At 52.4% G+C, this 13440-nt stretch overlaps 1 protein-coding gene across 5 annotated transcripts in view; it reads left to right on the top strand.

Moving 5' to 3' along the window:
* Window positions 1–13440, top strand: part of DENND11 (DENN domain containing 11) — a 52182-nt gene that overhangs the window by 23890 nt on the left and 14852 nt on the right. For 4 of the 5 annotated variants that reach the window (XM_047696091.1, XM_047696094.1, XM_047696092.1 and 1 more), the window contains exons 4-8: window positions 4385–4538; window positions 9868–10006; window positions 10935–11066; window positions 11286–11436; window positions 12049–12117. In XM_047696091.1, the coding sequence (XP_047552047.1) occupies window positions 4385–4538; window positions 9868–10006; window positions 10935–11066; window positions 11286–11436; window positions 12049–12117 (645 nt within the window). Of the gene's footprint in view, window positions 1–4384; window positions 4539–9867; window positions 10007–10934; window positions 11067–11285; window positions 11437–12048; window positions 12118–12235; window positions 12837–13440 lie in introns of those variants that run through there. The other variant, XM_047696093.1, reaches the window with a different exon arrangement.

The following is a 13440-nucleotide window of genomic DNA, read 5'->3' as shown; positions in this document are numbered from 1 at the left end:
TGAATATGGGCTTGGTATTAATTTATATTCGGGCTTCATTATTATTTTTGTTAGGTGAGATAATGGCATGGTGTTTATGTTCTTTTTTAAATAGACTTTATCGGTTAGAGATGTATACCAAAGTGTTTCTGGGTAAAATGTTAGGATAAGGGATTTGCTTTTAAAGTATTCTAAGAAGAATGGCAGTAGGGGGATAGGGTGTAGGTATAACCGTGTTGATTAAATATTAATCATTCGTGAAGCTAAGTGATGGGTAATGGGGCTTCATATTCTTTTTTCTACTCTTTGTATAAGTTTAAAATTTTCTGTAATGAGAAGTTTAAAACACCAAATATAAAATTACCAAGTACTTATTGTAGAAGACTGAAAAAAAGAGAAAAGCTCAAGAAAATAAAAAGAACATGATCCCACCAGCCAGACATATCTGCTATTAACATTTATGTCCTTCTAGTCTTTTTTCCCATATGTAAATAAATACGTATACAATAAAAAAATACAAGGTCATTCAATATCTAAAATGCCTGAGCTGATATGGTAACCTTTCCATGAATATCATGCATAATAGTTCTCAGGATCATGGTGGTTCCAAGCATTTCCGTGTATAGATGTATCATGATTTATTTAACTATATCACTGCCATTGGGCTTTTAGGTTGTTTCCTTAAAAAAAAAAAAAAAGATTTTATTAGGGAGAGAGAAATAGCAGAGATAGCGAGACAGAGCATGGGCGGGAAGGAGAGGGAGAAGCAGACTCCCCACGGAGCAGGGAGCCCAACATGGGGCTCGGTCCCAGAACCCTGGGATCATGATCTGAGCTGAAGGCAGCTGCTTCACCGACTGAGCCACCCAGGCGCCCCTTTTCAGTTATTTCTTATATTTTGCCCCTGGAAACATGAGCACCACTGTAGGTAAATGATCCTTCATATCCAGATACAGTCGTTTGAGCCACACTCCTAGAGATGGAGTCACGGAGTCAGACAGTACATGTAGTGTACAATGTGATCCAGATTGCAAGTGCCCCTCCAGGGAGGTGGTACCTTTTGTACCTACCCCAGCAGTAAAAGGGATGCCTGTCTTTCTGTACTTGCGAAACCAGAAGACAGACGGGCTCAGACCGGGAGCGAGTGCACAGAGCGACGCGGGGTAGCCGTCCCACAGAGGCATTTCTGGCTCTGACATTGGATGCATCATCACCGGGGCGTGTAGGGGAAGGCAGGGTTAGCCGCAGTGGGCATCTGCGGGGTCACAGGAGCTTATGTTCTGTCCTCGAAGGGGCTTGGGCTTAAGGAGAGCCCCGTGTCTCTGGCCCTGCAGGGAGCTCTCCATCTGGCCGGGACGCCTGCCTGAGGCTTCAGATCAGTTAGCATATACCATGTGCCTTGTTCTCTAGTGTTTACGAGGTCCCATCTCTTGGACTCTCTGCATAGATGGCTCAGCCTGCATTTTGGTGTGGTACTTCCTTGTCTAGGCATCCGTAGAGACAAGATCACCCGGAAGGTCCCCTTTTGCCCATCTCTGAAGCTCAACACGCCTCCCAGCTCTCAACCTTGCTTCAGTACCTTCCGGGTTATCTTGGTATGGCGGCTCATTCATCAGTGTTGTCTGTTGCAACATCTCCAGTGGGTTTACATTTCGTGGCTTTCGTACAACAGTTCTAACATTGACCTAGAACTGCCAGTTCTGTTTATGCCCATGCTCATATGCAGTCGTCCATACCAGTGCCTTGCTCCGCTCCGCCCGTCAGACATCTCTGAGACTGTCCGAGGACAGGCTCCGGAAACTAGCTTTCTAAGGTTCTCTAATGTAGTGAGCTTTTCTTTAGAAAGCCGGTTCAAGTATAGCATTGTTTTTATTTTTAAAGATTTTATTTATTTATTTGACAGAGATCACAAGTAGGCAGAGAGGCAGGCAGAGAGAGGAGGAAGGGAAGCAGGCTTCCTGCTGAGCAGAGAGCCCGATGTGGGGCTTCATCCCAGGACCTGGGATCATGACCTGAGCCGAAGGCAGAGGCTTAACCCACTGAGCCACCCAGGCGCCCCAAGTATAGCATTTTAAGGTAGTCAAACAGAAAAGACCATCAATCGGGCATCCAATCCACAACCTAGGAAATAAAGAGTGTCACAGAAATTGCCCTGGATACAGCCCCCCTTTAGTGCAGAAAACAGTGTATTGAAAATAAATACAGTGAACTGATTCTCCCTGTTCCTTTAGGGAAATTACATCCTAGTGAAAACACCTTTGAACTTAATCATCTTTGCGTTCTTTTGTGTTAAGCAAATTTTTTTCAGTTGGACACACATCCTTAAAGGGTATCTGGAATCTGCCATTGTCTCAGAATGAAACAGAGCTGAGGCACCGTGGGTTTCAGGGAGCACACGAGTAAGAGTGAAAGAAAGGGTTATAAGCCCCCACCTCCCATCGGCAGGCATTGTTAGGTCACGGGATTGCCTTCTTGTGCAAAGCTTAGAATGGAATGTATAGGAACCCCCAAATTAGAGAGCCTTTCCCCCAACTCACCCCAGAGGAACTTACCTGAGCGGGAAGTTTCTAAAATGTAGTTGATGTTGATTTTTTTTTCTTTTTTAAACGTGAATTTGTCCCAAGACCTCCTCCAGGGGCTTGGCCTGACTCTCCCCCCTTTACCCTTTACCCTGTGTGTCGGGCCCTCACCATGCGCCCGGCTACGTGTTGCGGGGTAGCTGGGGACGAAGGAGCCGCGCGTCGCGAGTGACCAAAGTGGGGCCTGAACTGCGTGAGGTGTTCTTTCTGCTTCATTTTCCCCTCAGAGGCTCTTGAGGAGGTACTGGTATCTCTGTCCGAAGGTGAGTGGGGAAACGGCGGGTTTTGAAGTGTGGTAACTTGCCTGAGATCTCACCGTAGGGGGTGGCGGCATCGCCTTGGCGTCGGGAGCCGGGGGCTGCTCTGGAGAGGAGGCGGTTCGAGGGCAGCTGGCTCCCGGCTGCGCTGTGAGAATCTTGATCCTGAGCAGTTTATGCCCGAGTTTGGGGTCGCCCGACAGCGACGAACTGGGGCGCGTGCCTAGTGTGTCACGGTCATTGTGGTCCCACAGCTCCAACCCCCCGTGACCGGCTGTTTTGCCTCTTGATTGCTGCAACATGATGGGAGCTGTAGGGCGCCGGGAAAATAGGACTAAAAGGGTTGAAATGCCTTGTATTCCTCCCTGTGTTTGTCTCCTAAGGTTGTGCTAACAAGGTACCCCAAAGTGCGGGCTTTAAAGCGGAAGGAATCCTCTCATGTTCTGGAGGCGGGAAGCCTGAAGTCAGGGCGTCGGTAGGGTCGGCTCCTTCTGTGGCCGTGAGGGAGAATCTGCTCCTTGTCTCTCTCCTGGCTTCTGCTGGTCTGCTGGTGATCTCTGGTGGTCCTCACTCCTGACCTCTGCCTCTGTCTTCATGTGGTGGTCTCATGTGTATCTCAGTGTGTCCAGATTGCCCCCTTTGGATTAGGTCATTGGTCCTTTGGACTAGGATCCACTCCGGTGACTTCACTTTAACTTGATTATCTCTGTAAAGACTCTGTCTCCAAAGACGGTGCTCCTTGGTACTGAGAGTTAGGGATCCAGCAGATCTTTCTTCTGGAGGAGAGTGGAGAGGGACAAATCACCCCTGAGCACCCCCATTCAACGTGGCGCCACAGAGTACCCACAGTGCTCCTGTGCTTGTCCCTGAGCACCCCCATTCAACGTGGCGCCACAGAGTACCCACAATGCTCCTATGCTTCACTTGAAGGCAGGATTCACCATTGTCCAGATGCCCCAGGGATTCAATGTGGCTTTCTTGGTTTGGGGGACAGTTGACAGGGCTCCCCTCAGCCCAGTCTCTGCAGGCCCGAGCAGTTGGGGTGGGAAAATACGAGATTCTGCGTTTTTTATTATTTAATTACTTGATGCAGAAAATATGAGGCCTGGTGACATCCAGTAATGATCGTTTTCCCTTGAGACACTGAGGGGTCAGCTTCTTCCAAGTCTTCTATAACAAAGCAAACAAGCATGGTTTCTCTACAGCGAGCGGCTTTAAGCTGGGGATTTCGGGTCTTGCCAGCTGTCCCTGTCTCCGTGTTCTCCGGGAAGAGCCACACGTCCGTGAGCACACCTTGCCCTAGAACCATGGACGGTAGTCACAGTGTGTTCCTTCTGTGAGTTTCCCTCAAGGAGGAGAAATTGATCGAAGGCGTCAGGGAGAATCAGACCCCACATTCGAGCTTTCCGTAAGGATCTTCTGTAACCAAAGTAGGCATCCGAGGCAACCTCAGAATGGGGGTCTTTTCTGTTTATCACTTTGTCCTTAAAGCGCTCTAGCCCGTGGGACGAGGGGAGTGAGTGGCAAACACTGGGGCCAGAGCTGTTCTCACTGTGCGTGTGTTTGCAGACACCAGCTGGAGACGCCGGGTCATTACTCCCATCTGGCTGCGTTCTACGAGGACAAGAAAGGGGTGCTCCACGCCGGGCCGGGGAGAGGCGGCAGCCTGCCCCCAGTCTACTGGCTGCCTTCCATCCACCGATACATGTACCCTGAGATGAAGGTAGGACTAGCCGTGTGCTCACACGGTCCTGGACTTGTGTCTGCTACTGTGGTTGTTGTTGTTTAAATTCATAAGGAATTTATGTCTGGGACCTATGCCCAAAGTCTGGTTTTGATGGGTTTCTGACCTAAGCATTTGGGTTCTTTTATTTTTTTTTTTTAAAGATTTTATTTATTTATCTGACAGAGATCACAAGTAGGCAGAGAGGCAGGCAGAGAGAGGAGGAAGCAGGCTCCCTGCCAAGCAGAGAGCCCGATGTGGGGCTCGATCCCAGGACCCTGGGATCATGACCTGAGCCGAAGGCAGAGGCTTTAACCCACTGAGCCACCCAGGCGCCCCAGCATTTGGGTTCTTTTAAAACACAAGTCAACAGTATGCTTTCTAGGTGCGGCTGTCACCATGGAGCAAAGCCACGTGGGAGGCTAGGCCAGTTGTGGCGGAGTCCTAGCAGGGGGAAGGGGGCTTTGATCCTGGTATTGGCTGAGATCATTTAAAACCAGACCCTTGAACTGAAAAGACGAAAGAAGAAGAACATGGTGAACAGATGTCCTGTTCCGTGGTTACCGTCTTCCTGCTGCTGCCTTATCACATTTTGTTCCAAAGTCCTTTGCCTGGGTGCCGGAATGTGTTCCTTCACAGTTCACAGCCTGAGGTGTTGGGAGGCTGCAGAGATGAGTAGGAACGTGAACCTCCTTCTCCCTCCCCTGCAGGTGGTCACAAGCTAAGTCAGGGGAAACAGAGCTCCCTGGTGGGGATTCTGTGCTGGGGTTTGAGGGGAAACTCCAGCATCTTCGAAGAGGAGTTGGTCCCCGAAGTACTTGGCTGGGTGAGAAGGAAGGGATGCGGATTCCAGACCGAGGGGAGGCTCCTGGGAGCCATGGTCTGTGGTGCTCTCAGAACGTTGGCATTCTGCCAGTATTTGTCTACACCTGATGCAGCATCTTTTCAAAAAATTTTTATTTATTTATTTTTAAAGATTTTATTTATTTATTTGACAGAGATCCCTAGTAGGCAGAGAGGCAGACAGAGAGAGAGGGGGAAGCAGGCTCCCCACTGAGCAGAGAGCCCAATGCGGGGCTTGATCCCAGGACCCTGAGATCATGACCGGAGCCAAAGGCAGAGGCTTAACCCACTGAGCCACCCAGGCACCCTCCAAGATATTTTAATACAGAGAATCCATAATCTAGGCACTGAAGGCTGAAAGAGCAAAAAGGGGGCAAGGGAATCTAGATATTTGTATTTATAGATAGCTCCCACCTTCTGTTAGCTACCCCAATGTTAATGGTTTGAATTAATACATATTTACTATCCCACAGTTTCTGTGAGCCAGGAATTCAGGCATGTTTTGGCTGGGTCCTCTGCTTTGTGGTCTCCCATGAGACCATAGTCAAGGTTTCAGCCAGGGGTAGGGTCTTGTCTGAAGGCTTGACTGGGGAAGTATCCACTTCTGAGCTTAGGTGGTTGTTGGAGGATTGGTTTCCTTGAGGGCTAGTGGACTGAGGCCTTCAGTACGGCTGCCTCTGTGTTGTCCTTAGTCCATAGCAGGTATGTCTCTCCAACATGGTGGCTTGGTTCATCAAAGTCAGCAAGTGCAAAAGACTCCTAGCAAGGGGGACATCAAAATCCTTTGTAACCTAACTGGAAGTGACAAGCCCCTCAAAGTTGCAATCTTCTGTTGGTTAAAGCAAGTTGCTCGGGAGAGAGGATTACATAAGGCTGTAAATACCAAGAGGTGGGGATCACTGAGGGCCCTCTTAGAGGCTGCCTGCTGTGTGCACCCTCCCAAGGCTGGGATAGCAGAGGCCAGGATGACATTATCAAAACTACAGGGGCTTGAGGAAGGGCCCTACACAGCCTGTGCTCAGGTGTCTTAGGCTCTCTGCACCTGATGATGCTGGACCTTCGAGGGTAGGGGGAGCTGAGGGGGGATGTGGCTTGGCTGCAGCTGCTGGGAGAAGCTGGAGGCCAGAATCAGAGATGTCTTCTGCTGCTGGCGGAATACTAGCAGGAGTGAGACACTGAAGAGAGCTCCTTCTCCCTTCCAGCCAGTCATTTTATCCCAGGGGAGGAATATAACAGGAAGACGGCTGCCACTGGAGTCCAAGGAATGTTGCTTAAAGAGTTCCCTGCACCACAGTGTGCCCTGAGAGGCAATAATTAAGAAATGTTCCTTAAGGGTCATTAGGCGATTCTGGATCTGTATTGACTGAACTCTGATCTTGTCCTCGCCACTTCTAACTCTGACCCACTTTTTCCTTCTCAAATTGCTGCTGGGCTATCTCAAACCCACAGGGAGGTGACCAGCATCTGACCTGGGTGTCCCCGGATTCCTCCTCCCCATAGGCCATGAAGGAGGGATAGCAGGAAGAGAAAGGAAAATCGCCTTCTGCTTTGGCTCCATTGAGGGCAGCTCATGAGCACACATGTCAAACGCTACTTCCTGCAGGGGCAAGGGTACTGGGGTAGGTCACAGATGGAAATGTGAGTGATCTTTTTACAAAACAATTTGTAAGTACTCATTAAAAATACCTGTACCCTTCGCTTTGGCAGTCCCGCTCCTTAGGATTTTTCCTGTATTTATAAACCACCAGAATACAGTGATGTCCCTCTAAGCGTGTTGAAGTCAGCAGTGTAGAGAGTGGTGGAACGTGAGAATGCCCCCATATATTAGACAGCCTGCATAAATAATGAATTAGGGCATACATCGTTGATGTGGAGGGTCTACCAGGAAGTGTTTTTGGGTGAGAACAGCAAAGTGCAGAAAGCTATATGTGATACAATCACGTGCTTTTGTACAGTAATCACAGCCTCAGGTATGGGCATCCATACTACACACACACATCGGCGTGGGACAGGGCTTCAGTATGCACTAGGTTACTAATGCATATATTACCCGGGGGTGAGAGAAGATATGGAGGGACGGTGTGGATAAGTATAAAAAAGGAAAGGACCAGGAGAAAAATGACAGCACTCGAAACAATGACATATATGACCAGTGGTCCTTTATGGAATATCGCATGTATGTACATATAAAGAAATGTCTCTAGAAGCTTTCTCTTGAAACATATTTTGTAGTCACAAGTTAAAAAACATAAATATGTAGTTCAGTGAATTTTTACAGTGTGAACACCCCTATGAAGAAAGGTTTACAGTAAGCGTTTAAAGTTGGAGTCAGATCTGGGACGGTTGCAGAGACAAAAATCACTGGCAAGGGAAGAAGGAAGGCTTGAGGCCTCTCTGATGAGTCCGGCAGTGCCTGGTAGATGTCCCGCCTCGGGAGGTGGGGAAGTGGGGGAGAGCGTAGGGACTGCGCCCCAGGACCAGATGGAGTCCCTGGGCGGCGGGTACAGGGTGGAGGGGAGGCGAGGGATGGAGACAGCCCACGGGGTCACTGGCCACAGCCGGGAGTGGAGAGAGCCTGGAGTACAGGCCTTGGCAGGCCGGAGGGAAAATGTGAAGGCGGGAGCTGTGTGAGGCAGGAGACGAGTTTCCTATAAAAGCAACAGCAAAATGAGGCCCAGACCAGGGAAACAGATTTAGGTGAAAGCAGGAGAAACGTCCCTTGACGTAATCCCTTCCCTCATTGCCTGGGCCCAGCCCCGGCCCCGCACCTCAGCTATTAGAAGTTCCCAGGAAGTAACGTGTTGTCTCTTGTCTCCGGGCCTTTGCACACACTAGCCCTTCTACCAAGAACACTGTTGGTCCAGCTCCTCTTCCATGTTCAAGCTGAGACACACCTGTCTCTCTGAGAATCGGGTCGGGTGCCTCCTGTGAGCTCCCGCAGCCCCTGCCCGCTTCCATCTGCTCTCAGACTCGGATTGGATCGCAGGTGCACCTGCTTCTGCCTGTAGTTCCTACACTACATGGGGGGCCAGGGCTGGGCCTTTCCAAGGTTCATTGTCCGACTGAGCCTACTTCGCACAGTTAGCGCAAAGTTAGCATGTGAGATACATTTCTTGTCTGAGTGCATCAGTATGTGCATCCGTGAATGGATGAGTAAGTGAGACCAGAATTAAGGACTGATCATTTATTCTGGGATCCTAGGGCCCAGGACATGTTCAGGCAAAACACTGCTGGGCCTTCATACAGAGGAGGAGCATGCTCAGGGCTTGAGGATCGCCAGAGGGGAGGCTGGGAGGGGCCTGGAGGGGCGTGGGCTCCTGTTCTTGTCCCGTTGCCTGCGTAATTTTGTGAAAGATTGGGGTTGGAGCAATCTGACCAGACCTGGTGGTTCGGGGCCTCTCCTGCTGGAGATCTGGGAGAGGCGTAGCACAGGGGCGGGACAGGGACCCTCAGCGGAGGGCAGCCTTTCTGCCAGTGGGAGGCAAGTGAAAGGCACAGGTGTGGGGACGATGCTGTCCCAGGAGAGGGTGGCTCATGCGGTGGGTCCCCAGGGCTACCAGCCAGCAAGCCCAGCTCTGGTCTCTGCGTGGGCGCAGCTCCTCAGACGTCCTCTCGCCAGCGCCCCCAGTGGGTGGTGGGCGCTATTGCTTCTGACACAAGCGTGGAAGTGACCTTCCAAAAGCCCTGCTGAGGGACAGAGCCCGAGGATTTCCTGTTTGATCAGCGCCTCCGTGCTGAGCATTTCATGTGGTTTTTTTCTCAGATGTCCTGACAGTCATGGGAGGGACAGGATTTCACAGATCAGGAGAGTGAACAGGAAATGTTGGCTACTCCCCCAGGCCTCCCATCAGTAAATGGCAGAGCTGGGATTGGAATTCAGCTTTTCTGAGGTCAGAGCTCCTGGGGACTTCCTGGCCCAGGGCTCCTAGAAGCAGCCCTCGGCGGCGACAGGCTCCTTGCTCTTGGCAGGAAGGAAGAGTCTGGACCCCATGTGCAGCGTTATTGAGCGCGGAGGCCCTTGAGGTCCTCCTACCTGTAACCTGCACACTTACTTCCCACAGTAGCACGCCCGTATACATGGGGAGCTCATCACCTCACCCCTTCCAGGGCTCAGTAATGGTTTTGAGTTGAATGTTCTCTTTGAAGCTGTACCATTGATTCAGAAACTTTTCTTCCTGACTTTTCAAAAATTACGTTCATCTTTTTTCTTGTGCGACCCCTCTCCTGAGTAAAGTACTTCATGATCCCGAAACTCAGACCTCATTTCATTGTATCAAGGGAGCCGTTGGAGGATCGAAATCTCGTCTGAAAGTGAGGCTCTAAAGTGAATAATACCATTTTGTGTGGAAGTAGCCATCCCTCGGTGCCTCTGTTGGTTGTTCTCTGGAGTTTGTGGGGGGCGGGAGGTAGGTGTTTAGCGCACAGCTGTCCTGAGTCATTTTTCACATCTTGAATGGGCTTGTCTCTTCCTCTTTTTTTTTTTCAGATCACGCACCCAGCTGGCTGCATGTCTCAGTTTATCAAGTTCTTTGGAGAACAGATCCTCATCCTTTGGAAATTCGCCTTACTTCGAAAACGCATTTTGATATTTTCTCCCCCTCCTGTGGGTGTCGTGTGCTACAGAGGTAACTAGAAGCCAGTGTTCGGTTTTCTAGAGCAGAAACCGCCTGAGTCTTCGCATTGTTGACCAAGTTCGGAAGTTTGGGGTGTCCCAGGGGGTCCCAGTTTTCCAGCATGGGAATATCAGGGTTGGCCTTGTGTTCTAGAATGGGCTCTGGTGGCAGAGCAGAAGTTGGGTTGGGCGATGCATCCGTAGTCCGGTGGGAGAGAATGGATGTGAGAGAAGGTGGACTCTGATACTTTGAGGAGGTAAACCTGGCAGACGTTGGTGTGTGATGTGGATCGTACGGTTCTGATGTGTGTGTGAGGTAATGGAGGAAGGGTCCAGGATGACAAGGATGGTGGGGCCACCAGATGGGGGCCCAGGAGGAGGAGGGGGGTGGGGTGGTAGCCTTGGCCTTGTACCCGAGGAGGACACCAGGCACCGGTGCGGTCGGGTCAGGACCTCGGGGGAAAGTCAGGCTGGAGAAAGAGATTTGACAGTGGCACACAGTGCCGGTGACCACAGGATGGATGGTGTCCCTCGGGGAGAGCCAGATGAGGGGAGGTGATGTAGGCACAGGAGGTGAAGCAACACATGGGGACGACAAAGGTGACTGAGCTGGGGCTCAGTCAGGGAGGGAACAGGAGATGGGGTTACCACAGCCAGGAGTTACAAGGAAGGGGAGGGTCAACGGCACCAGACCGTAAGCAAGACCTCGTGATGGAAGACTGGAAACCATCTGTTGGCTGTGTGAGGCCTCCTTGGTGTCCCTTGAGATCGAGTTCCGCTGTGGGACCGGAAAGGCTGGCGTCCCCCGCCCAAACCCCTCAGAATGCCAGAGCTCCATGGTGACTCCAGTTCTAGGACAGGCTGACTGCTCGGAGGGGGCGGCCAGCGGGCTGCGAGGGAGGAGGGACACACTCTTCCTCTCTCCCCTCCCCGTCCCTCAGTGTACTGCTGCTGCTGTCTGGCCAATGTCTCCCTGCCTGGCATCGGGGGCACCATTCCCGAGTCCAAGCCTTTCTTCTATGTGAACGTGGCTGACATCGAGAGCCTGGAGGTAGAGGTGTCCTATGTGGCCTGTGAGTACGGGGCCCTCCCCGCGTCCTGCCCACACGTCCTCCGCCCGAATCCCTCCGGCAGCCCCGCTGGAAGCCGGGCTTCGGCCCTCGGGCTCCCCGGGGGGGGGCCTCCTCCTGCAGACGCGGGGCTCCCGGACCCCTCCTTTCCTCAGTGGGGCCGGGCGGGTGCGTTTCGGGGACAGTCTCCAGGTTCCCAGACCCCGAACTCGGATGTCGCAGGCACCACGGAGAAGATTTTCGAGGAGAAGCGGGAGCTGTACGACGTCTACGTGGACAACCAGAACGTGAAGACGCACCACGACCACCTGCAGCCCTTGCTGAAGATCAACAGCGCCGACCGCGAGAAGTACCGGCGGCTCAACGAGCAGAGGTGAGGGGGCGGGGGGGGGACGGGGGGCGGAGGGGGGATGGGGGGCGGGGGGGGTCGGCCCACGTCCTGCCAGAGGGGGCCCCGGGGTATGTCTGTGAGGCCCGTGCTGCCCGCGGGTCCCCCGTGCTGCGTCGGGGTGGCATGTACCCGTGGGGTGACTTCTTTCCGGTGGGCCTCGGACCCCGGGGGACCCCAGGGACAGCACCAGCCTGGAATGAGCACCCAGGGAGCCCGGTGTTGCCAACGTGCTTATGCGTCCTCTCGCCTAATTCTCAGACTTTGGTTCTGTGCCGTGAGTGGCCTCATGCGGTGTCAGTGGCGAGATCTGTAATATCGTCCCCATCATCCCTGTTCGGGGGGCGTTTAAGAAACATGGTCGCTTGCCTGAGATCACATGGGGCCGCAACTGGCCCCGCACCCCAGGGGTTGGACTCCAAGCCCCGTTGATTCCTTTCCTGTCCGTCTTCCACAGCTTTGGGGCCCGGGGCTGGGGCTGCCCTTCCTGGGGGGGCGGGGGGGGGCCCATTCAGGGGCCTGACCGAGGACCTGCTTGATGTCGTGGGTCCTGCAACAGCATCGGAGTGTGATGGTGGCCTCCCTCCCTCCCCACAGGCAGATGCTGCTGTACTCCCAGGAGGTGGAGGAAGACTATAACCCTTGTGAGGAGGACCTCTTTGTGCTGTAAGTCAGCCCGGCGCGTGTGGGGTTTTCCTGAGGATTCCGCAGCACCCACCGCTTTAGGCCTCAACCCTTCCCCTGTCACCCTGCGCAGCCCAGGCACGGCCTTTGTTGCTGCCAGGTGCGCTGGGAGCTGGGCTCCGTATGGAGTCTGCCGCAAGCCCTGAGATGCCATCGGGGGGACCCCCCAGAGAAGTTAAGGAGAGAAGCAGGGAAGTTCAGAGAAAATGGGAGTCCCAGTGTGTCTTTCCTGTGAGCATTCCCTCCGGATGTCCACTGCATAGACGCATCTGTCCTTCAGGACTCAGGGCTTCTCCTCCATCACTTGTTTGTATAAAGCCATTCCTCACATTCAGTATTATGGGAGAATCAGAAATTGTGACTTTTGAACCCAATGAAAGCTCTTTCCCCTGTATGTGATGGTGGTTGGGGCAGGACCCATGGTCCGTACACCTCATGGCATTTGTCTCCTGTCTGAGCAGCTGTGAGAAGCAGGGATCAGGGAGGAGGACAGAACAGCGCTTGCAACAGAAGCCATTCTCCCTGGTCCCTGTTGGTCTTCCTTCCCTGTGTGCTGGGGTGGGGGCAAGAAGGGGCCCTTGCAGCTAGAACGGTGCCTGGCTTGGAGACCTTTTTTTTCTTTTAATTTTATTTATTTATTTGAGAGAAAGAGAGTGAGAGAGTGCACAAGCATGGGGAGCAGCAGGCAGAGGGAGAAGCAGGCTGCCCACCGAGCAGGGAGCCTATTGTGGGGCTCGATCCCAGGACCCTGAGATCATGATCTGAGCCGAAGGCAGACATTCAACTGACTGAGCCACCCAGGAGCCCCATGGCTTGAAAAATTCTGATAAAGTGTACTTCCCAATCCTCCCATGATGTTGACATGTAACAGTGTATGGAATTGAGCAAAGAGCCCACAGTGTTGTCAAGGTGTGACACGTTCTGCTACATCTGAAATTCCTGAGAGTTGAGAGTCGCTTTGGGCCTGAGGAGCCTTTGCCGAGCCTGAGACCCCTGTGGAACACAGCTAAAAAGTCAGGACAGTGAATGCCTTTTCTGCATATGACTTGTATATTTATGTAGTACCACAAACCCATGACATTCAAATCGTGTTCTGTGTATAATCCCACCACCACCAGCAGCAGCAGGAAAAAAAAAAAAAAAAAAAAAAAGAATCAAACGAAAACAAATACAGGGAGCCATGGTGGTATTGGTGCCTATCAATGTCCCCATCAATGTCCCTGGTGCCTTCTATGTCCCTGTCACCCCTGTCTCCCAGCTTTGCTGGCTGTGAGACCTCCCTGGGCCTGCCCCGGCTCCTGAGCC

Source organism: Lutra lutra, chromosome 11 (genome assembly GCF_902655055.1).
Source record: "Lutra lutra chromosome 11, mLutLut1.2, whole genome shotgun sequence".
Lineage (NCBI taxonomy): Eukaryota > Metazoa > Chordata > Mammalia > Carnivora > Mustelidae > Lutra > Lutra lutra.
This window is presented reverse-complemented; position numbering and strand designations above follow the sequence as displayed.